The sequence below is a fragment of the Colletotrichum chrysophilum genome (genome assembly GCF_026319265.1).
Source record: "Colletotrichum chrysophilum strain AFK26 chromosome Unknown scaffold_114, whole genome shotgun sequence".
Taxonomy (NCBI): domain Eukaryota; kingdom Fungi; phylum Ascomycota; class Sordariomycetes; order Glomerellales; family Glomerellaceae; genus Colletotrichum; species Colletotrichum chrysophilum.
Window position 1 is genome coordinate 33,573 of NW_026517401.1, and position 20,316 is coordinate 53,888.

A 20,316-nucleotide genomic window follows, 5' to 3' on the forward strand; every position below is an offset into this window, starting at 1 on the left:
ACACTGTATGACATGCACTGTCAGGGGCACTTTGCACAGCATCATGTCAGGTTCGTTGTTCACCTGTGAAATCGTTTATCGGCGTTCCGAGTGTGCAACTCTTCCTTCATTATATCTTAGACTTTAGGACAAAATAGTGGTGTCAAATGTGTAGACATATGGAACTACGACGTTTCTGGCATGTTGAAGCTCTTCCTGCTTACCTAAACTTCCGCATGTTCGAAACCTGGGTGGTGCCGTGGTTGAGTTGGGAGACATGCTAGTGCTATATCATAAGGTGCAGTCTCACCAGCGGGAATTCGATAGTCATTCATCAGAAAGCTCACAGTTCCCTGTTGTAATCCTCATTACGTAAACGATGTACTGTTTGAACATCGGAGAGACAATGCCACGGGACGTTTACGAGTTCCCCCACTTTGAGGTATGGATGCCATTGCTCTTCACCCCTTCAAGAATCTCAGCTCACACCCCATCCTGTAGGATTGAAGCTCGGCACCAGCGGACAGGTGCAGCTTCCTTTTTCGCAATGCTCGTATCCTCAAGACTCAATTGAAGAGTTCGGTTGAACGCGGACCGAGTAAGAGCCGTTCATAGCTTGCTTGTAGTTGGGGGGACCTAGGCCAAGGTGTCACGATGTCACATCCGCCACAAAGTTACCACTCAAGGCCCATTGAACCCTGTAAAACCAAGGCTTTGGTCCCTCAATTTTGTAAATGGCGGAGTCGGGCTCGGCCTCGCAGAACCCCTGGCCGAGGGGACACCAGATATTCAAAGGGAAAAAAAGTTTATGTCAACTCCCGCCCATCCTCCCACCGCCTTTCATCTCATTTCTCCCACCCGAACCGTCTCACTGCTTATACACAGTTCGCTCGTACCTCGAAAACCGAGGGTCTTACTCGTCAACTCCTCGTCCCATCTCATTCTTGCTTTCCACGCCATCCGCGGTAACCTCAGATTACAATGGCCACTCCCGTAGTAGAGGCTGCCCGGATTCAGGACGCGCCCGCGCTCGCCGAATTATTCTTCAAGTCTTTCAATGATGAGTTTTTCCAGACTCTGTTTCCTCAAAATGAGTTTGGACGAGACTACATGACCAAGGCGTACGAGATGTTCATGCGTTCCAAAGAGAACCATAGCCAAGAGGGTCAAGTCTACGTGATAAGAAACGATGAAGGTAGGCGGATCTACGGGATATCCACTTGCCCCATCTCCGAATCCCGCTTCCGCTTCCTTCCCGCAACCCACCCCGCAAACGCGGGAGACTGGGGATACCGAGTGCCCGCCAAAAGGTACGTCTCCAAAGACTGACAGCAGTACGTCGCAGGTGAAGTCGTCGCTTCGTGCCTTGTGTGGATTATTCGTCCCGAGGACAACGGAACCTGGTCCTGGCGGAAGCGCTGGCCTGCCGCGAATGCAGGCCAGAAGGATGAGCTTCTCGATCAATTCTTCACCGACATGGCCCTTCAACACGACCAGAACATGGGAAAAGATGCACACGTCTGTAAGTTGATGAAACTCACCCCACAACTCACCCCACACGTGCAGTTCAAACAGGGTATGCATGCTAATGACAAGGACCGGTAGACTTTGAATTGATCATGACGGACCCTGCTCACAAGCGGAGAGGTTATGCTCTCGCACTCCTCCAACACGCCTCCGAAATTGCGGATCAGCTGGGTTATCGGATGTACCTCGACTCCGACCAGGATGTCGTGCCGCTCTACGAACGCGTCGGGTATGTTGTTCGCGGCAGTGCGGGCAAGGCTTCACTCATGGTTCCTATGGTGAGACCAGCGAAAGTACAAGTTTCTGCACAAGCATAGATCGACACTGAGATTCGCATGGCTGTTTTCCATAAACCATTCTGTTCTGAGCTATGTACCCAAGTGCCCGGCGTGTAGCTCCCCACCCGGAGGGCACGTTCTGTGGCTAGTATACATCAGACGGAAGTCCAAACTGGCTTCGATTTCATTCGCTCGCTATCGCTCCAATGCTTCGCTTTTCTCTTTTGACTTTTCATCTCAAGTCTACGTTTTTCATCGCCTCCTTCTCGTTTCCATAGGGAGGCGAGGCACCCCAGTACTGCCGGACTCGCTGATCCGGCCGGGAGTTGTTGTACCCCTGGCCCGTCTCCATTGAAGAGTACATGGACGGCCTCATAGGGCGTCGGGGAGTCCTCCCGTCATCCATCTGAACATAGAAGTCCGTGATGTCCGGATACATGGTGGGCTCACGCTCAGGGCGTGGAGGCGGTGGTCGGAAGGCGTCGATGAGTGTTTGCCGTCTAGTGATTCTCCTGGGTCTCTCCGGGAGAGGCGTCTGTCCTAGACGTGATCCATTCTCCGAGTCGCCGCCAGCCACCACGGTGGCATCATCCGAAGAGCCGTCTTTGAGGTCCTTCTTTTCGTCCTCCTCCTTCTTGGCTGCAAAGAAAATTGCGAACACCATCTCCATGTCTTCCGGACCCTTCCTCTCGCGCATGATTTGATGTGGAACATCAAGATCATCAATGAGGCGCTCGATCTCTTCAACAGAGTAGTTGCCCTTGTCTCTGTCGCCGGAGTAGTCTCCTGGTCCAATGGCCCCGTTCGGAACATGAAATCGTAGGTCAACTCTGCCGAATGCGTATACAGCCACAACAAGCAGCTCGAATAAGAAGCCCGTCGTGTAGAAGACCGCCTTGCCATAGATGACACTGTCCGTTCCAGGCGGCTCTTTGTTGACCAAAGCATAGACACGAATGGCATGTCCAGTCATCAGGAGAAATGAGCCAAAGAATAGCAATGCGACCTTGACACGCATCGATCCTGTACCAAACTTTTCCGGCTCAGGACCAGGGATACAAAGACATCCTGCCACCACAATCACCGGAAAGGCGGCAAGGAACATGTTGTATCCAGACCCAAACTTGATCAGATCATCTGTCGCTTCAAGCCGATCGAGATTGCCAACGCTAAAGAAACTGATAATCAAATTGACGCCATTGAATAGGATGAAGACTGGGACAGAAAATAGCAACAGTAGGAACGTCTGGCTAGCTGCAGTACACCATCCTGCTTTTGGGTGTATGGAACGGAGCAGGCGCTGGGCAAAAAAGATGTTTACTGCAAAGAGCAGCGCGGCACTGATTTTGTTAGTCATATTCTAACTCATCTCAGTGACAAAGTGAGTACTCACCCGCCGTTCTCGGTGATCAGCGCCACAAGAATGACACCACGCGTTGTGACAATTGACCATGTAATTCGAAAAATACAGGTCACAGTCCGAAGCATACAAAAGTCGAAAATGATATCCGAGATCAAAAACTTGTGTCCTCGCTTCGCGTTGGCTCTGTAGATGCTGATGTGAACGTATGCCCCTAGCATGAACAGAAGCATGAACATGATTGTGACAGGAAGGTCAAGATTCTTTGTTGGTACGCCACCCGGGAAAGCTCCGTTGGCTGGATCAGGGGGTCCCATTGGAGGACCTCCAGCAGGCGGGCCAGCCTGAGCCTGCGGATTTGGCGGCGGCCCTCCACCTCTTCCTGAACCAGGGCTGCTCATGACGGGAGCGAGCACCGGAGGTGGGGGGGTTTGGTTTATTAGGGTAGTCGCTGGAGGCGAGGATGACTCTTGAGCGGGAGGAGGGACAAGTCCAGGCGCCGGAGGAGGTTGAGGTACTGGAGACGCAGCTGCGAGCTGAGGAGTTGTCTTTGGAGTTACTGAGGACTGTGACAAAAGAATAGGCGCTGCTATTGAATCGGGATTGGCGGCAAGAGGGGCTGCATTAGGAGGTCGAGGAGGTGATGGTGGCTCTTTTGGGGGCGGCGGTGGTACTGGAGGAGGAGGAGGAGGAGGAGGAGAAGGAGGAGGAGGTGGTGGTTGTGTTTGTGTGACAGTTACGACGGCGGGCGGAAGTGTCTTTACCGTCGTATAGATGATGTAGTTTGTTTCAACGATGACTTGCGGAGGTTGGTTCTGTACAGCAGGTAACGGTGCACCATTAGGGTTAGAACCAGCTACTGTTGCTACGGCCGGCGCAACGAAGGCTCTCGAGGTTGCTGGTGAGAGTGCAGCTGGAATCAATGCTGGTCTGGATGTCGATGCGTCTGCTGGTCTTGCACCTTGCTGAGCAAGATTGAACCCTTGTGCGAGAAAAGGGGACACAGCAGATAATAACTCGGCAATGCCAGCCATGGTTGTGTGTAATACGAGACGTTCCCGTCCGTAGTTCCCGTTCGGTTGCCTGAATCAGGGATGCGGAAGAACGGCTGGATTGTGGAGACAGTCGGAGTTGGGATCGATGGGAAAGGAAGGAGGATTGCAGAAGCAAAACAAGAACGAATATGCAGGGTCTCAGGTGAGAGAATATGGGGCCCAGTGTCTATGTGCCGGTATGCGTGTTCCTAATGGTCGGTGGTGACTGAACCCGGTGCTGCATGGCGCCTCATCTGTGGTGACGAAGTGAATGCACCAAAGCAGTAAGCGGGTCCTCCTCGTAGTAGTAGACAGGTCCAGCTGAAAGGGCTCAAAGGGAGGTAGGTAGTGATGGAAGAGAATTCGGTCGACCGGACTGGCAAAAGTGCGATGCGTATACCGCAATGGGTAGAGTAGTCATGGGGCTGAACCCAGGCGAATACGGATCGTTGTAGGGCTGTTGAGGCTGTACGGCTATGACGACAGCACATATGTCGTAAATGGGACCTGTATTTACTTGATCTGAGTTGATTGACTGCCAATTTTCTCAGCGTGCTCGTTCGTGGAAGCAACAAATCGTTATTGATGAGGCTTTGGATTGAAGTCGTTTCGTTAGCTAGTGGTGCTCTTGTTCGTTTTCTTTTTTGGCCAAAACTGCAAAAACGAAAACAGGCGCAAAGTGCCAGTGACACCCTTATTAGAGCCATTTCGATCCCATCTCATCAGCCTTTTGGCGCTCCATCCTTCTCCCTCTTCTCTTCATCCCACCCTATCGCAGACCCATCGATGCCACTCAAGTACGACGATGGAACAACGCCTCAGCGGCGGGCCGGTATTAGGAGTAGAAGTTGACTCTAGACTTTCCGCCGAGTTTCCCACTGAGGCAGGTCGAAGGAGGAGGTTCGGCGCCAAACCGTTTCAGGAGCCGTTGGGGAACATCGAACCATTTCCACTTCGGGAGCAGAGGCGCGGGCTCCAGCCTCTTCTAATCGCAACGACTTGCCACCAAAGGGGCAATCAGCTCAAAAGCTCACTTTTCATCCCGTCTTTGCTGAACTGTCGTGTGTCTGTCCTGCCTGTCGCCGGGCTGTCTCTGCATGTGTCCAGGCTGTCTGGGGCGTCTGTTAGCACCCATGGAGGTTGCGAGCCAATGCGACCCATTCTGACGGGACTGTCAGCCTGATGCGGTAAGTTCCTGTCATTTTGACTCGAGTCCACAACGGTCGTCTCCCCTATTGTCAAAAGAGTCTCGGATAGTGCGAGGAATGCGAGCCCGATCATTGCGGCTGTTGCGGCTGATGTCCTATTTACGGCCCGTCTTCTTGGGTACGATCTATCTTCCGTTCCACCGTGTGGCTCCTCTCTGGTGGCTCCCGATTCTCCCCATCATCCACCTGTTGTGGTAATCGTAAGCAGATGGCCAGTGTTTCGATCCATTTAGACGCCCGACATGCAATGCGATTCGCCTTTCAGAGAGCCAGCAGCTCCATGGTCTAAGCAGGGAATCGACTGAAAGCTGTGAGCTTCGCCTACACCCTCCGAAAACCGCCAGGCAAGGTGTATTGATTGATAGGGAGAAAAACTACTGAAGCAGGAGCCAATCTTGCAGAAACGTCTTGCCATGTTGTCCGAGCTCTCTGGGGCCAATTGCGTAATGTGCACCTACTGCAGGCACGAACGTTGCCCTGCATGCTTGTCAAGGACTGGCGATGATCCCGAAGCCATGAGTGATGAATCGAATCCCGCTGTCTGAGACTTTTCAAAGGCGGGGTTGGATCTTTCTTTCGCCGCGGATATCGGATTTGCTTCTCGGCCGTTGCATGCGTCTTTACTCTGTTACCTCAGCCGCATCATGCGTCGGTCTCGGTGAACAATTTTCTCCCACCGGAAGTGAACACATCTGTAAACATCCACTGGCGATGAGAATCACAACACCATGCCTGCGGCGATCTGCTTTTCGCTAGCTTCAAGCTTAAATCACGCCGCGTGCAGGATCGCAAGGTAGCCATTGCACCTTGTGCTGCAAGGCCCGCGCATATGCCGGGAGAGGGTGGGATTGCTGCCACTCCGTAATATGATCGCCCATTAAGGCCCCCTGATCCTGACGCGGATCGGCCCAATACCTCTCTATCAACGCTTTCGGTTTCGTACTATGATACTTGAAAGTGTTGTACAAGACATCAGATTTCTCTTCGGATTTTGGAACATTTTTGACATCTCCGCACAAACCTGTCAGCCCTCCTAGGCGGCCCGTGGAGGGGTTCACAGAATGATCTTGGGGAGCGGTGAAGACTCGTAACCCGAGCTAGGTATAGAGTTAGAGTGCCTAAGTGATACACATGCCATGCGAGGGGGACAGCCAGAGCCAAACTATGGCCAATTCGTCGGAAGCAATCGGACTCAGGGTATCCTGGCAATTGCCCACATTCCGACAAGACCTCTGGGAACTACTGCGGCAGAAAAACACCTGGACAGGCCCGTCTAAGGTTACCCCGAACAATGGAGAAGAAACGTCAGGGTCCGACATCTGTCATCAGCGTGGCTTGCTCCCGCTGTCGAGTCCACTTCTCGAGTCCGAATTCCGCTTTTACGTACGCCTGAGACAGTCAGCCCCGGACTGATGTAAGGCGGAACGGGTTTCGAAAGATTGCGCAGCTGAGGCTGCCTCGAACCGGCCGAACATCTATCCAGTGGGGACGGAATGACTTCAACACATCTGTCGTTGGGAACGAGTATGAGGATCCAGCGGGCCGGGAAAACTGCTGAACCTGGAGGCCTTGCTAGGCATATGATGTAGTGTGGATTGACATGTTCAGTCTTTCTCCCCGACCTTCTCTTCAGAAGGGCGGATCGCGTCGAACCCTGACCCTGGTATCTGGTCTCAGAAGGCACCACACCACACCATCACCATAATTGACATGGGTAATGGCCTTCCGGCAGATCCCGCACAAAGGCAGGAATAGCCACAGCCACGCTTGTTTCCTGACTTGGTGGTTCATTCGAGGCTGTGTCCAACACGATGTTTCCCTACTGAGCGGAAAGGACGAGTCGCGATAGCTTCAGCGATTTATCAGATGTTTTGAGACAACAACCCGGGCGGTAAGTCACACACATTTGCGTCTTGGAAGACGCAGCGTTGGCCGGCCTGGTCATTTCGTAGCTATCCTACAATACTCGTAAGAAGTTATATTTCGACGCATTATCGCAAGAAGTCCAAGATGGTACGCGATTTGTCCAATATCCTCCCGATGCGTTGGTCACAGTAGGTGTGACCACTGGATGTGTCCATTCTTTGTACAATGCGATACCGAGTTGGAGCCTACGGATTTTCCGATTCCAAAGACGGCAGTGGCATCTGCCTGCAAACGAAATCCTGAAGCGGAGTTGGTAGCCAGTCTCGAAGAGTCGGCTTTTTCAGCTGCTCCCCACGGGGTGGACGTTGTGCCATCCACCGCAGACTGAGAAGGTATCCGGGATTCTCGGATTGTCCTCGCAGAATTATTCTGCCTGACAAGCCCGGCAACTGTTTTTCTGGTTATCTGTGCCGAGACCGAGTAGGTTATGTGTCTTGTCATGTCTGTCAGTTCTCGTGGGTTCGAACGCGTCAACAAACAGCACCATCAGATGAATCGGCAAAACCGACAGCAACTGACTCTGACTTTAAGGAAGTTCCGTCATCTCACATACGTACGCAGTCTGAAGGTCTGAGAATATGACCACTGCCGCTCCTGCCTCGGGCCAACCCGAAAATGCCGAATAACATCCCGAACACGTGAAGCCGTATTCGGCCGCCGACCAGCATTGAACGCAGAGCATCTCATCATCTTTTCCTCCCATCGCGCCGTTGGGCGGAAATCTTATTCGGGATGCGAACGCTTCATCGCGCCTAAAGAGACGAAAGATGATTGCCGTTCTAGGCCGGCAGCTGCACGAGCTTAACCCCGATGGGTGGTTCTGGCCTGAGAGAACCTAAGCTGCTAATGCAGCAGCCGTTAGCTCTATTCTCGGCGCGTCACTAGTGATTTGTGACACACAAACTGCCAAGTTTATTGAGAAACGAGTTGCTGACAGCCGGCACGCTAATCCTACGACACTTGTGGAGGGAACCACAGGAATAGGACGGAACTTCCCTCTAATGTCCCCCCTGCGAAGATCTTCAAATCAAAAATAAAACGTCACCTTCCTAGAATCCATAGAATTGGGAATAATACGTTCCGCTCCCAGCGTGATTCCAGAGAATAAGTGCCGCTCGTCCGCCGTTCCAAACCGGAAGGCTTCTAGAAAGCGTCCATACGAAAGGCGCCTTTCCTAAAACGGTGGTCTGTTGCGTTGGTTAATAGGTGACCAGGTTTCAGAAACACCTATCGTCTTCGCATGGAATTCCGGTTTCACGCTCTCAGTTGGGAGCGACGCTTGGGCTTACCGTTTCGTCTGATGTTCCTCTCTCGCATCTTGTCAACAACAATTCGCACTCGCAATGACCGCCAACGGGGACGTATGCCGAACTGCGTTGACAGCTTCCCAACCCAAGGTTCGACAGGCCGGGTTCGACGGCACGCCGAACAGACATGAGGTGGGCTCATCTGCCATAGCCTCCCTTCATGTCCCATCCCCCCCCTTCATCCGCCAGCACATCATTCAGTTGTATGCTTTGATCGAGCTGTCTTCTGCTCCTCCTACACCTCAAGCTTCTCCAATTCTCCCCCAACCATGACTCGCAACGTCATCGCAGGTGCCATGTAACCCGGCGACGTCTCTCTCAATCAGCAGAATACCACCAACAAAACGAGCGGGGCGCTGGTTTTAGAGTTGAAACATATTATCGTTCACTTGCGGCTTCTTCCATCTTCTTCTGCCCACGAGGGGGACAGATCCGCCGGTTCCCACGCAGTCCACAACTACAAGCGTCCTCGGCCGCTCTGACACATGTCTGGCCCTGTCTGCCCATTTTCCTTTTATTGCCGTAGGGAAGCACGTCCGCCTCCTTATTCCTCCCAGAATTTCCTACTTTGATAGGGGTTTCGCCCACATGACACACGGTCTGTCAAAACTAAACCCGTACACGTCGACCGGCATTGGAAATTCGGGGTCACTGCACAGAAGACTTTCCATCTTCCTCAACCCCACGCGCGAAGACGGACATAGAGACGCGCGTTACCACGGTACCATTGCATACTGCATCTCCCAGACAGGAACATGGTCAACACGGGACACCCGAGCAGGGCATGCAAGCTCTGCCGAGCGAGGAGAATCAAATGTGACGAGACCAAGCCATTTTGCTTGAAGTGCGCAAAATCAAAGAGAGTGTGTCCTGGGTATCGCGACGCATTCGAGATCAATCTCCGCGATGAGACGCAATCAACTATTCGAAAAGCCAAATCGGCAGCTTTGAGGAAAGCCATAAGGGAGGGACGCGCAACGGAACAGGACGCGGAGAATGAAAGTCCAAGTCAAAGCCAGAGTCAGAGCCAGAGCCAGAGCCAGAGTAAGGCGAAGGTACAGGAATGGACGCCGCCGGCACCACCACCGCCTCGAAAACAGCAAATTGTCGCCATCCCCGAAGACGATTGGTTCGACCGACACTCCATGTCTTCGGGGTCTTCCGACGTATCACCATCCATGTCCTACGCCTCTTCGCTTTCGTACATTAGTAACCAGGCACCAGATACGTTTGTGTCTTTCAAGGAGTTGGAAGGTGGGACTTACGGGATGCCGCAAATGTTGCAGACACCGCTCGACCAACAGGCCACCTGCTTCTTCCTCGCAAACTACGTGCTCGCGCCTCCGACTGGTGTGGGCAGAGGAATCCTCACATTCGTGCTCCCGTTGTTGAATATCCCGAGTTACCAGTATTCTCCGCTACAATCGGCATTTTCCGCAGTGTCAATGGCAGCTTTGGCAGGAAGACCAAACTCGAGACGACTGTTTTCGATGGCACATCTCCATTACAGCAAAGCACTCGAAGATTTGACGCGAGCAATGCAAGACAAGGTTGCTGTGAGACAAGACACGACTCTTGCGTCTGCAATCTTGCTTGCGTTTTATGAAGGTCTTGTGTCAGATGACGTGGAAATGTCGGGATTCAAGAAGCACATCTCGGGAGCAACGGCTATTGTGAAGCTCCGCGGACCTCAGCAAACAGCGACTGGTGTGGGATTGAGCATGTTCGAATTTGTGCGAGCAACATCGGTAGGTCCTCATACGTGAAAAGCTTCATGCCCCTTTTGCTGACACACTCAGGTCCGACAATACACGTTCTTTGCAAACATCTCGCTGGAAGATTTGACGTGGTGGGCGCGGCAAGCAGTCTGCGATACCGTCGGTCATCAGGCTCTCGTCTTGAACCTCCAGACTACAATGATTCGTGCGGAAGCCGACAGTCTGCTGAAAGGCGCGAGGACAACCGACAAAATCGACAAAGCTCTGAAGCTGCTCCAACGAGCTCGGAAAATGGACGACGAACTCGGGATGTGGTTCGACAAGTGTCCGCCAGCTTGGAGAAAGGGCATCTCGGGCTCCGCGATTGACGTGCCTGATGACAAGATTGGCCTTGTTTCAGCGTTCCCCGGGCCTATTTACGATTATCCTAACGTTTGGGCTGCAGGAAAGCACATCAACACCCACGTCTCTAGGTTGCTGCTTAACCAAGTCATCGTTCGCTGCATCGCGTGGGTATGCGCACCGAGCGACCACACCTTGACCAAGGAGTATATCGACGCCAATAAGATTGGCAAGGAGCAAGTCGCAGACATCATCTCGAGCACACCGTACTTCTTCGGGTGGACGGGTGATGCCCTCAGCACCCCGTACTTTCCCTGTGGGACGTCAGAGATGCCCAAGGGTCTAGCCGGCATCTCTTGTATGTGGCCACTTTTGGCAACTGGTTCGAGCCGATTTGCCACCAGAAGGCAGCGCATGTACGTCAAGGCCCGTCTTGCAAAGATTGCAGAAGAGATGGGCATCCGCCAAGCCGATGTTTTTTCAAAGGTAAGAATCACGGGTTTCCCCCAAGGTTTGCTGTGACAAGCCAGCTAACAAGAACAGCAAATTATGCTAGGTGCGCCGGAACCAGACCCAGCCAACAGTTATTGCCCTGACACTTATCTTCATTTACGTACATAGCTTAGCGTTGAAGAATCATACCCCTTTTGCGATGTGAATGGGCTTCGTTCTTTTCTAGACCACTATTTTGCTGTCCACGGCTGGGATTTTCATAGTGTCCACCGAGGCAAGGTTGTTGAGTTGTCCCGGAAGTGCAGCGATGCCATGTTATTGTAAATAAGACTGAAGCTGTCGCCACGGAAGTCGTCTTTCAAGTACTGTGTGCGATCGCTGAAGAACCAAAGAAGCTGGTGATCCTCGCTCCACTCTGGCCACTTCGCATAGCCGCCTGTACCGGTGTTGGGATCCTGATTGTACAGAAAGTTGAGATAGTACGTCCTCGTACTTTGCCTCGCAAACGTCGGCAATACCCCGAGAAAAACCTGCACGATGTCCGACGCGTGAAAAGTGCCTAGAAGAGGAGTTCCGTAGCTGTAGCTGTTGAGATACGACCAAACCGGAACCGAAGGATATCTTGTCTTGGCTGCGTACAAATACGAGCGTCGAGCTAGTGTAAATACGAGATCGCCCAGAATGGCCGCTCTTCGTTTGAATCCAGGGTAGATTTCGTTCAGGATGCCTGTTCTGAACGGACTCCCCGACGAAATCCGGCGGTCGTAGGTGCTGACAAGGGTATTCAATTGGTCTCTAGACGCGTTGTCGAAGTAAAGATCGGACAAGTAGTCGACTAGTTGGGAAGTTGTCGCGACTGTAGGCTGAAATAAGGCAAAAAGCGTGCCCTCATCTTCTTGGTTCCCGATGATCATGGGCACAGCCGCGTACCGCCCATCCCTAGCCAGAATGTCGGGACTATCTCTTAGAACGACACCATCCGGTCTTGGGACGTATGCGAGAGCGAGCGATTCGAACGACAGAATACTCGGTACAGAAGCAGCCGCTTTCAGGAAAGTTTCGTAGCTAACGGATCGAAGACACTCCAGTGTATTGACAGAATCAGAACAACCAGCAGCTCGCGCCACAGTATCGTAGACAAGCTGCCCTTTGGGGCAAACAACAGGGTCTGCTGGGACAACACTTCCGGAGTTCATGATTGCTCCACGAAACAACGGTCGTCCATTGTACTTGTTATCGCCATCGTACAGGGCCATCTGATCGAACACCGAAATTGCGCCGGCTGATTCGCCCCAGATAGTCACTCTGTCTGGATCACCCCCGAACGCATCGATATTAGTCGCGAGCCATTCCAGAGCCATCCGTTGATCCAGAAGCCCGAGATTCGCGGCGCCGTCCTGGAGGATTTCTCTTCCGGGAAGAAAGCCGAAGCCTCCTAGACGATAGTTGACCCCAACGAACACGAAGGGCTGCTTCAAGTCGATCGCATCGCGAACAAAGCTAGCGCCGTTATAAGAAGCTGTCGATCCAAATTCGAAGCCTCCTCCAAAGATCCAGAACATTACGGGCAACTTAGAGTTTGGTGTAGTACCAGCCGGTCGTTGGACGGTCACCGTCAGACAGTCTTCCTGGCCGGTGATGGGCTGGAATATCGGAAGCGTGAGCAGCGATCCGAGGGCATCGAGGATGATATTGCGACTGTCGGTAGAGAGCACAAACTGTGGACAGGCGGCAGCGGTACCAGACGCGTCGAACGTCCCTAAAGAGCCGTTGAGCCTCTGAGGGGGCTTCAGCCGTAGCGGACCGATGGGCGGCTTGGCGTAGGGAATACCGGCAAATGTCTCAACAGAGCCAAACGTTCGTCCACGAAAAATGCCAGCCCCGGTATCGACGGCAGGTTGGGCAGCGCGTGGACTGTGTTTGTAGTTCTCGGGGTTGGCCGCAACCAAGGGCGAAAGCACAAAAGATGCCAGTATCAACATAGAGAAAGACTTCATCCTGGCGGCAGGTTGCAAGGGTAGCTAGAGATGGACAGGTGTCGCGATGTTGGATTTGGAGAGGAAACGTGCCGTATTTGAGCAAAGCAAAGGGCCAAGTATTCCAACAGAAGAAACATCGTCGTCGGTCGTGGGTCGAGGAGCGGTCTCCCTCTCAAGGCCGCTGGTTCCCCGACCGCATAAGACATTGTCTTGTAGAGACAGCGTTGCAATGGTGCTTCCGCCCGCTGATTCGGCCACGGCTACTAAGGGCAAGCGCGGCGGGGGGTGAGGCTCAACTGGAATAGTCTCGCGAAAGACAAGCACGTGAAGGGATCAAGTCCAATCGGCGGGCCGCTGATCGTGTGCCTCCCGAAGAATAAGAAAGCGCCTAGCGTGGGTGACGGCGCTGTCATCTTGTGATTTGCAGATCTGACAGGCGACTGGCTGCGCTCACACACCACCGCGGACAGCTGTGCAGTGCGGCCATGCATGTCGGGAAGACTGCGTGACCCACGAGGCGCATTTGTGCCGATTTGCGTCGTATCCTGACATCTCCAAACCCTGTCCCCCGGCGCTATTGCTTGAGGGCGCGGAACGGGCTAAGAGAACACTGAGATGTGATCAAACTTGAGCCAGGTCTGGTCCCAAAGACAGGAACGCAGGCAGACGTTGCTCCAGCGGGAGCCGAGGGGGGACGATGCCGAATGCCCTTTTGGGACATGTGGGTGGCAGGCAGACACGGAGGCCGACTGCCTGGAGGGGGGCCGACGCCATGTCGCATACGGGAAAGCGCATGTCGGTACGCTGGATTCTGGTAAGGTAAGTGCACACAACGCACGAGGTTATTCACGGCTGTCCTGTCTAAGGGGGTTTTCAACTGTCATCGCAAAGTTTGTGTTATTGAATGCCAAGCGGCCGAGCACTTCTTCCAAGAGGATACCGAATCCTCTCCTCCCATCTGCCTGCGCACGTCTCGAAAAGCAAAACCACCATGACGCTAGCCGTAGCTGAATGCTCGATGCCTCTTCATCCGTCTATCCCAAACACAAGTTTGAATCGTAACCCTCATCAATGTACTGTACTGTTTTCCCACAACTCCGATTGCTGAATGAGCCAAATGTCCGTATCTTCGACCGGTTGCTGACCCTCAGCACTGGAGAAAATGCCATGCTCCATCTTTAAACGCCTCGTGGCTTCGTTATGCAGAGATCAGATCGCCGCCATGCAACGTCTCTAGACGACTACTCCCACCTGCCCGCTTTCCTCGTCAACTAAACATCTCCGTTTCCCACTGAGAGGCATACCGTCGGGTGCCTCTTCCTCGAAGCTGCCGTTAAACACTTCGGCGAGGGCTTCGCGATCTCGGCGTCGCTTAAGCTTGTCGCTGCTCTGTTCCGCTTCTTCCTCCCATGTCTCCATGTTGTCCTCGTCAAAGTGTCCCACAATGTCTTGCCCAAGAACCTTGCCCAGCCGCTCCTTGAGTCCCAAAATTGGCCAGACTGGCACTCTGGTGTACTCGATGCGAATACCGCCGCCCTCGTTGGCCGCCTCCCCCATCCTCTCAGCAAGCGTCTTGCCAGCCCCGGCGCTGGGGTTCTTGGTTGGCTCGTGGAACTTGCGCAGCAGCTCCGCTGTCACCAAACCCTTGTACACAATGAACTCGGATGCGTCGTTGTCGTTGGTCAAGATGTGAACCGTGACGTCGTGGAACTCTGGCTCTCCAAGCCCCAGAGACAGGGGCTTTGAGGGGAACCATTTATTCGCAGTAGGCTTGGGCTCTCCATAGAAGCGCCGCTGCGCCAGGGCAAGAATGATACCGACCAAAAGAGGATCGTGGTTCGGGTTGGGGGGGATGAACATCTTGGATCGCAGTTGTTGCAAACGCTCGACTGGTCCGTTGTACGCACGGTTGGGGCCGGGTATCACGCGATACATGTTACGCCGTGTTGCGGCAACCGACGCTTTGCCGATGTAAGCCAGAACTGGCTGAGTGAAAGGCGGTTGCTGGCTGGCATTTCCACTGCTGGCTCCGTTGCTGCCGTTCGTGCCTGTAGGGACACCGAAAGACTCGGCAGGACGCGTCGATGCTGATTCGAAGGAGGCGATTGAGCCGCTACGCGACGGTGTCGCGTCCCAAGCCACTTGCACGCGGCAAGTATCACGATAGACCAGACCACCAAAATAATGGTGGAGGTCGAGCTGTGTCCTGGCGCGGAACAGCTTGCCGGGATAGAGGGTCGAAATGACGGTGCGTATCGAGTTGGTGTAGAAGGTTCTGTTGGATCCAGGGGCCAGCATGTTGGTGAGCTCGCGGCTCAAGGTTGTTGCCGCTGGAGAAGGCTTCATATGGCATCTTGAGGGCGAGACGGGGGTGCCGCGCGGTGACTGAGGGGGAACTGGAGTATTGGAAGGAGGAAGCTCGACGAATCGCGCATCGAGAAGGCGAACGTGCAAGTCGGTCCAGCAGATGGGGCGCACGAACAGAGAGATGCCGGCGTGTTCCCACATGAGATCGTAGAGGGAACCTTCGTCAGGACTGTAGACGCGACATGTTCGTTTGCGCTTCGCAGGCGCGGTCATGGTCGGAATGGGACTTGAGGAGGGAGGGGTGGCGTGGATGGGTTCTGGCGACGACATTGTCGAAACGGTCGGCGCGCTGCTGGGGAGATCCATCTTGGCGATGGGTAAATCGGCGGTGTTGCGCAGATGTCCGAGGAAGCTGCTTCTATTGAACACTGATCTTTTCGCTTGTTAGCATACTAGTAAACGCAGAAAGGAGGGTTGTTGCAAGGGATGATAAAAACAACAGCGGCGAGTAGGACAGGACGGCGGCGACAACAATGGAAAGGATAGTCTTACTCTAAAATGAGCATCGGTGTGTGGCGCACTCCCTTTCGTTCTTTTCGGGGCTCTTGGGGGCCCTCTGTGCCTCTTGGGGGATCCCACGTTGGACGCGACTGTGGACGGTGGTTGTGGGTGATTGACGGGGCAGAAGCCGGGGGTTTAGTCGGCGGAACAGGGTGCGCGACGCGGTTTTTTGAGAGTCGCAGTGGGAAAGCGAAAGAGAAAAGAGGAGTCGATCCGCAAATGGTCGGAGAATACCCGTCTTGTATGCGACGTGACCAAGGTATTTGAGTAGCGTCGGTATGCGTCGCAAATCTGTTGAGATCGACGATGCGTTTGAAGCCGGCGCCGCAAAAAAGAAATTCTCGCAATCCGGGGTGGTGCTTCGCTCGGAGGTAAGAGGGGGGCGCACGACGGAGAGAGCGAGGGCGGGAGAAAGAGAAAAGAGGCGATGCGATCGATGCGCTGGTTGATGTGTGACGGAGTTGGTGGAGCTGAGGCGGTTGATGGGGGCTGAAGGTGGAATAACAGGAAAGCGGAATCCAGAGAAGGGGAAAGGGTTGATCGTGGGAGCAGTGACTGCTGAAACGCGGGATGCGTGAGTCAAATAACAATCAATGGTGACCACGACTGACCACGACCACGTCAATTGCTCTTGCTGTTCCAGTTTGTGGGCGGTACAGAGTACGAATCCAGATTAGAGAAAAACTGGGAATGGCAGGAAGCACCTGGAGGTGAGGGTGCCAGTGGTGCCTGCCTGCCAAAAGCGCCCCCGAAAACGGGCCAGACTTGCCCTCTACAACGGTAGGAGACCTTGTTGGTGGTGACGGTGACAGCGTTGTCACCGCTTCGCCTGCAGCTACGCCCCGCTCCGCTGCAAGCACTGCTGGACGGGCAGCGAAAGGGCGCGACTTGCCACCCTGCCGCCAACAACCTGACACGCCGGATGAGCGAAGTCATGTGATCCCAGGCACCAGCCCCCTCGCTTAGATGGTGGCCGGTGCCTTGGCCCGTGAGGTGGCCCGTGTGGCGTCTGCTGACAGGGAGCAGCCTGAGTCATCATCGAGCATCAATCCCGTGACTAGTAAAGTCACGTGATACCTACAGAGCTGCGCCACCTTCCCCCCACGGCTGATGGCTGAAGCAGTGAGCAGGAAGCTGAGGTCAATGCACCGCTGGCGGTGCAGTGAGAGCACAGGTGCGGTGGACGTCAGTCAAGCCCCACCACTCCTCCATCGGCCGCTGCTTCGTGCCTCAGTTGACGTCTCACTATATTGCGCCCGACCAACCATCACGACCAGCTTCATTCCCGACCAGACCGATCTCCTGGTCACGAAGCTGTCAAAATGCCGGTATGTCCAATGATCTTCCAACTGCCATCCAGCTCAAGCATGGTGGATGAAACGACACCGCTCCCCCATCATCCATCGATTGCTAGCTTCCTTGGAGCTCACCCCCGGGCATGAACTGAAGCTGACGATACACCCATCCAGGCCTACAACTCCATGTTCAATGCCGACCCCAATGTCCCTCGATTAATAGGCAACTTCCCTCTCCTGCCGCTCCGAACAAAGACCCGCGGTCCTGCCTACACCCTCCCCTTCCCGAACCCTCCTCTGCCCGCCAACGAGTCTCCCGACCCGGACAGCGAGAGCTACGACATCCTCGACGAGGTCCTCGCCCTCTTCCGCGCCAACACCTTCTTCCGCAACTTCGAGATCCAGGGCCCCGCCGACCGCCTGCTTGTCTACGGCATCTGGTTCGTCAGTGACTGCCTGACCAAGATCAAGCCCAGCGCCGGTGTCCGCGATGCTACCAAAGATGTCCTGAACCTCGCCCTCGACACCAACTTTGCCATTCCGGGCGACCCGGCCTTTCCCCTCAACCAGGTGCGACACACTGCTAAAATGACCCACTCCCGCTTCATCCACTGACAACTCACCGCTAGATGTACGAGCCTCCCCGCGACAGACAAGACGCCGAGCAGCTTCGACAGTACATGTCCCAGGTCCGTCAGGAGCTGGCGGCACGCTTACTGGCGAGGGTCTTTGACGAGGGCGGTGATGGAAAGCCGAGCAAGTGGTGGCTGAGCTTCACCAAGAGAAAGTTCATGGGCAAGGCGCTGTAAAGAGGCTGTTCAATATCAAAAAGTCCCAGGGGGATGACGACCATCAGGAAGAACTCATTTTACGTGTTTGACTTTAGAGCGACCGGGCCAAAGATGATGCCATTATACTCTCATACGGCTCTGAAAGCCTCAATGGAGATGCCAGGGTATCTATATGCAAGCTGCCATGTTTTCCCTGTTCGCCCCGCATCCACCGTGTTGCGTGTATTCTGCACTCCACGTAACCGTCACATTCTCCAGCCATGTGTATCTATGCCTCCGTCTTTCTTCTCTTGAACTTTCCGCGGGCCTCGACCTTGCCCTCCGCTGGCACCGCCTTCCAGCCTGTAAACACGTAGCCCTCCGCTCCGCCACGACCCATCATCAACGGATGCGTACGCCCAGGGAGCACCTGCCAGCGCTTCGCGCGACTCGTCTGCACGTTGGCGCCCAGAAGCAGAGTCGGGTTGATCGGGAAGTCATCAGAGCCCTCCCAGCGCTCCAGCTCCTGAAGAGACTTGCCAACTGCCTCCGCAGGGGGGTTCGACGACCAACCCGCACGACGTGCGATGCTAAAGCAGTCGGCGAGCTCGGTCAAGGGCTCAATGCTCTGCGAGTATATCGCAATGGGAGCTCCGCCAGCCAAGAGGGGCAGAGTGTGGCGCAAGACGGAGACAATGTCCATCGTGGTAGCAATCACGAGGCCGGAGAAGCCGCCCGCGCGTGTAGAGTCGACAATGTAGCGGGTGCGAGCCCAGCGTCTACGCTTGCGGTGGTAGTTTCCTCGGCGGTTAGCCTTCCAGGAGTGAAGCACCTCGTCGGAGACATCGGGGGGCGGCGTGGAATATGTGACGTCCTCCTCGGGCTCCAGCAACTGCAGCCAGGAGATGGGGAGCAGGTTGGTGGCCAGGGGGTGAAGGGGGTGCGGTGGGTTCGGATTTGTGCTGTCGAAGTTGTAGTACTTGAGGAGAGCGAGGTTCGGTTGACTGTTGGGATGGATGAGGGTCAGGGTGTTTGTCGGAGCGAAGATAGACTCGAAGTCGTCGCGGCGGGGTGGGTGCCTCTTGCGAGGAGCTTGTTGCTTCTGCTCCTCCCCATTGTTGACCGCAGATGCATCGGGCATGGCCTCGTCGGGCTTCGTGGTGTCCACAGGGGCAGCATTTGCGCTCGTCTGCTCCGTATTTGTCGTGGTTTCTGCGGGCTTGTCTGCGGTTACGTCGGCGTCGGCGCCCTCTTTCTTCTCCTCGGAATTCTCGTCCTCTTCAGTTTCGCTCTGGTGCAAGATCCCCATCCTCTCGGCCATAGCAGCGGTAACAAGACCAGCAGTGTCATCCACCACGAGCCACCGGCCACAGATTTCTGACTTGTCAAGCATACCGGAGCCGTCAGCCGTCACCATTTCTGGCTTGTCTGTGGGAGGAAGCCCGCCGAAGTGGACGTTAGCCCAGCAGCCCAGCAGACCCATCATCTCCTCTCTCATCTCAAGAACCTTGCCGGCATCCTTCTCCTCCAGCAACCACTTGCCCAGTGTCAAGGTGTCCAGCGGCTGTATCGTGAAGCGGCGGATGTACTTCTTCGTTTTCAAAAGCTTATACTTGGCCAGGGAGAACGACGTCTTCTGGTCAATGGCGGTATGCGACAAGAGCAGCTTCGCAATGATGTCCTTGCCGGCGTCGGTGTTGCCCTGCTTCAGCTGCTCAATCTCCTCGGTGGTCAAGGTCTGACGGGCAGTTTCGTCGATGATCTCGCGGCGGGATCGGGCGACGACATCGCCGCTCTCGTTATCAACGACGGCAAACTCGGCGCCGTCTGGGGCGGCGATCACGTTCTCGAGGTTGACGCCGTCTTCTTCGGCAGGCTCTGCGGTCGTGTCGGCGAGGGCGTCGGCGTGGATCTCGCTCGGGGGAACAACTCGCAGTCTGCTGTAAGACTCGCCTTCGCGCTTGTCTTGAATCTCGTAGGTGAGGTGGTAAGGTCGATCAATTACGAGGTTTGTCGGGAAGGAGCCGAGTTTGCCCAGGGAGATGGTCCTGGAGGCCATTAGCTGAGGTCGGAGACGAGAGAGGCGCAAAGCTGAGGACGAACGTGTTCGGGACGATCTGCAAGACCTTTGTATCTTCCGATAAAAGTTTTATGGACACCCATTGGTTTGGCTTCACGAGGGAGTACATGATTGCGACGCAGGTTCACCAGGCGAGGTGGTGGTGTTGGTGGTTCAGCCGACGGAAGCCTTTGCGAAAAGGAAAAAAAAAAA

General features: G+C 54.6%; 7 protein-coding genes across 7 annotated transcripts; 3 read left to right on the forward strand and 4 right to left on the reverse strand.

Annotated features, from left to right (window-relative positions):
• Positions 1 to 960: 960 nt before the first annotated feature.
• Positions 961 to 1,823, forward strand: COL26b_010537 (uncharacterized protein; the record flags this gene model as incomplete). The annotated part of the gene is made up of 3 exons (XM_053183232.1): positions 961 to 1,174; positions 1,325 to 1,501; positions 1,585 to 1,823. The coding sequence occupies 3 exons, from the start codon at positions 961 to 963 to the stop codon at positions 1,821 to 1,823; spliced, it is 630 nt and encodes a 209-aa protein (XP_053032800.1).
• A 193-nt stretch (positions 1,824 to 2,016) lies between these two features.
• Positions 2,017 to 3,383, reverse strand: COL26b_010538 (uncharacterized protein; the record flags this gene model as incomplete). The annotated part of the gene is made up of 2 exons (XM_053183233.1): positions 2,017 to 2,953; positions 3,178 to 3,383. 2 exons carry the CDS (start codon positions 3,381 to 3,383, stop codon positions 2,017 to 2,019), a joined length of 1,143 nt encoding a protein of 380 aa, XP_053032801.1.
• A 6,774-nt stretch (positions 3,384 to 10,157) lies between these two features.
• On the forward strand, positions 10,158 to 11,275 carry COL26b_010539 (uncharacterized protein; the record flags this gene model as incomplete). Its single annotated transcript, XM_053183234.1, has 3 exons — positions 10,158 to 10,367; positions 10,419 to 11,165; positions 11,264 to 11,275. The coding sequence occupies 3 exons, from the start codon at positions 10,158 to 10,160 to the stop codon at positions 11,273 to 11,275; spliced, it is 969 nt and encodes a 322-aa protein (XP_053032802.1).
• A 114-nt stretch (positions 11,276 to 11,389) lies between these two features.
• On the reverse strand, positions 11,390 to 13,129 carry COL26b_010540 (uncharacterized protein; the record flags this gene model as incomplete). The annotated part of the gene is made up of 1 exon (XM_053183235.1): positions 11,390 to 13,129. One exon carries the CDS (start codon positions 13,127 to 13,129, stop codon positions 11,390 to 11,392), a length of 1,740 nt encoding a protein of 579 aa, XP_053032803.1.
• Positions 13,130 to 14,382: 1,253 nt separating this feature from the next.
• COL26b_010541 (uncharacterized protein) lies at positions 14,383 to 15,784 on the reverse strand (the record flags this gene model as incomplete). The annotated part of the gene is given in 2 exon segments (XM_053183236.1): positions 14,383 to 14,402; positions 14,416 to 15,784. 2 exon segments carry the CDS (start codon positions 15,782 to 15,784, stop codon positions 14,383 to 14,385), a joined length of 1,389 nt encoding a protein of 462 aa, XP_053032804.1.
• Positions 15,785 to 17,301: 1,517 nt separating this feature from the next.
• COL26b_010542 (uncharacterized protein) lies at positions 17,302 to 18,083 on the forward strand (the record flags this gene model as incomplete). The annotated part of the gene is made up of 3 exons (XM_053183237.1): positions 17,302 to 17,307; positions 17,449 to 17,844; positions 17,904 to 18,083. The coding sequence occupies 3 exons, from the start codon at positions 17,302 to 17,304 to the stop codon at positions 18,081 to 18,083; spliced, it is 582 nt and encodes a 193-aa protein (XP_053032805.1).
• A 250-nt stretch (positions 18,084 to 18,333) lies between these two features.
• On the reverse strand, positions 18,334 to 20,233 carry COL26b_010543 (uncharacterized protein; the record flags this gene model as incomplete). Its single annotated transcript, XM_053183238.1, has 2 exons — positions 18,334 to 20,092; positions 20,148 to 20,233. The coding sequence occupies 2 exons, from the start codon at positions 20,231 to 20,233 to the stop codon at positions 18,334 to 18,336; spliced, it is 1,845 nt and encodes a 614-aa protein (XP_053032806.1).
• Positions 20,234 to 20,316: the final 83 nt, after the last annotated feature.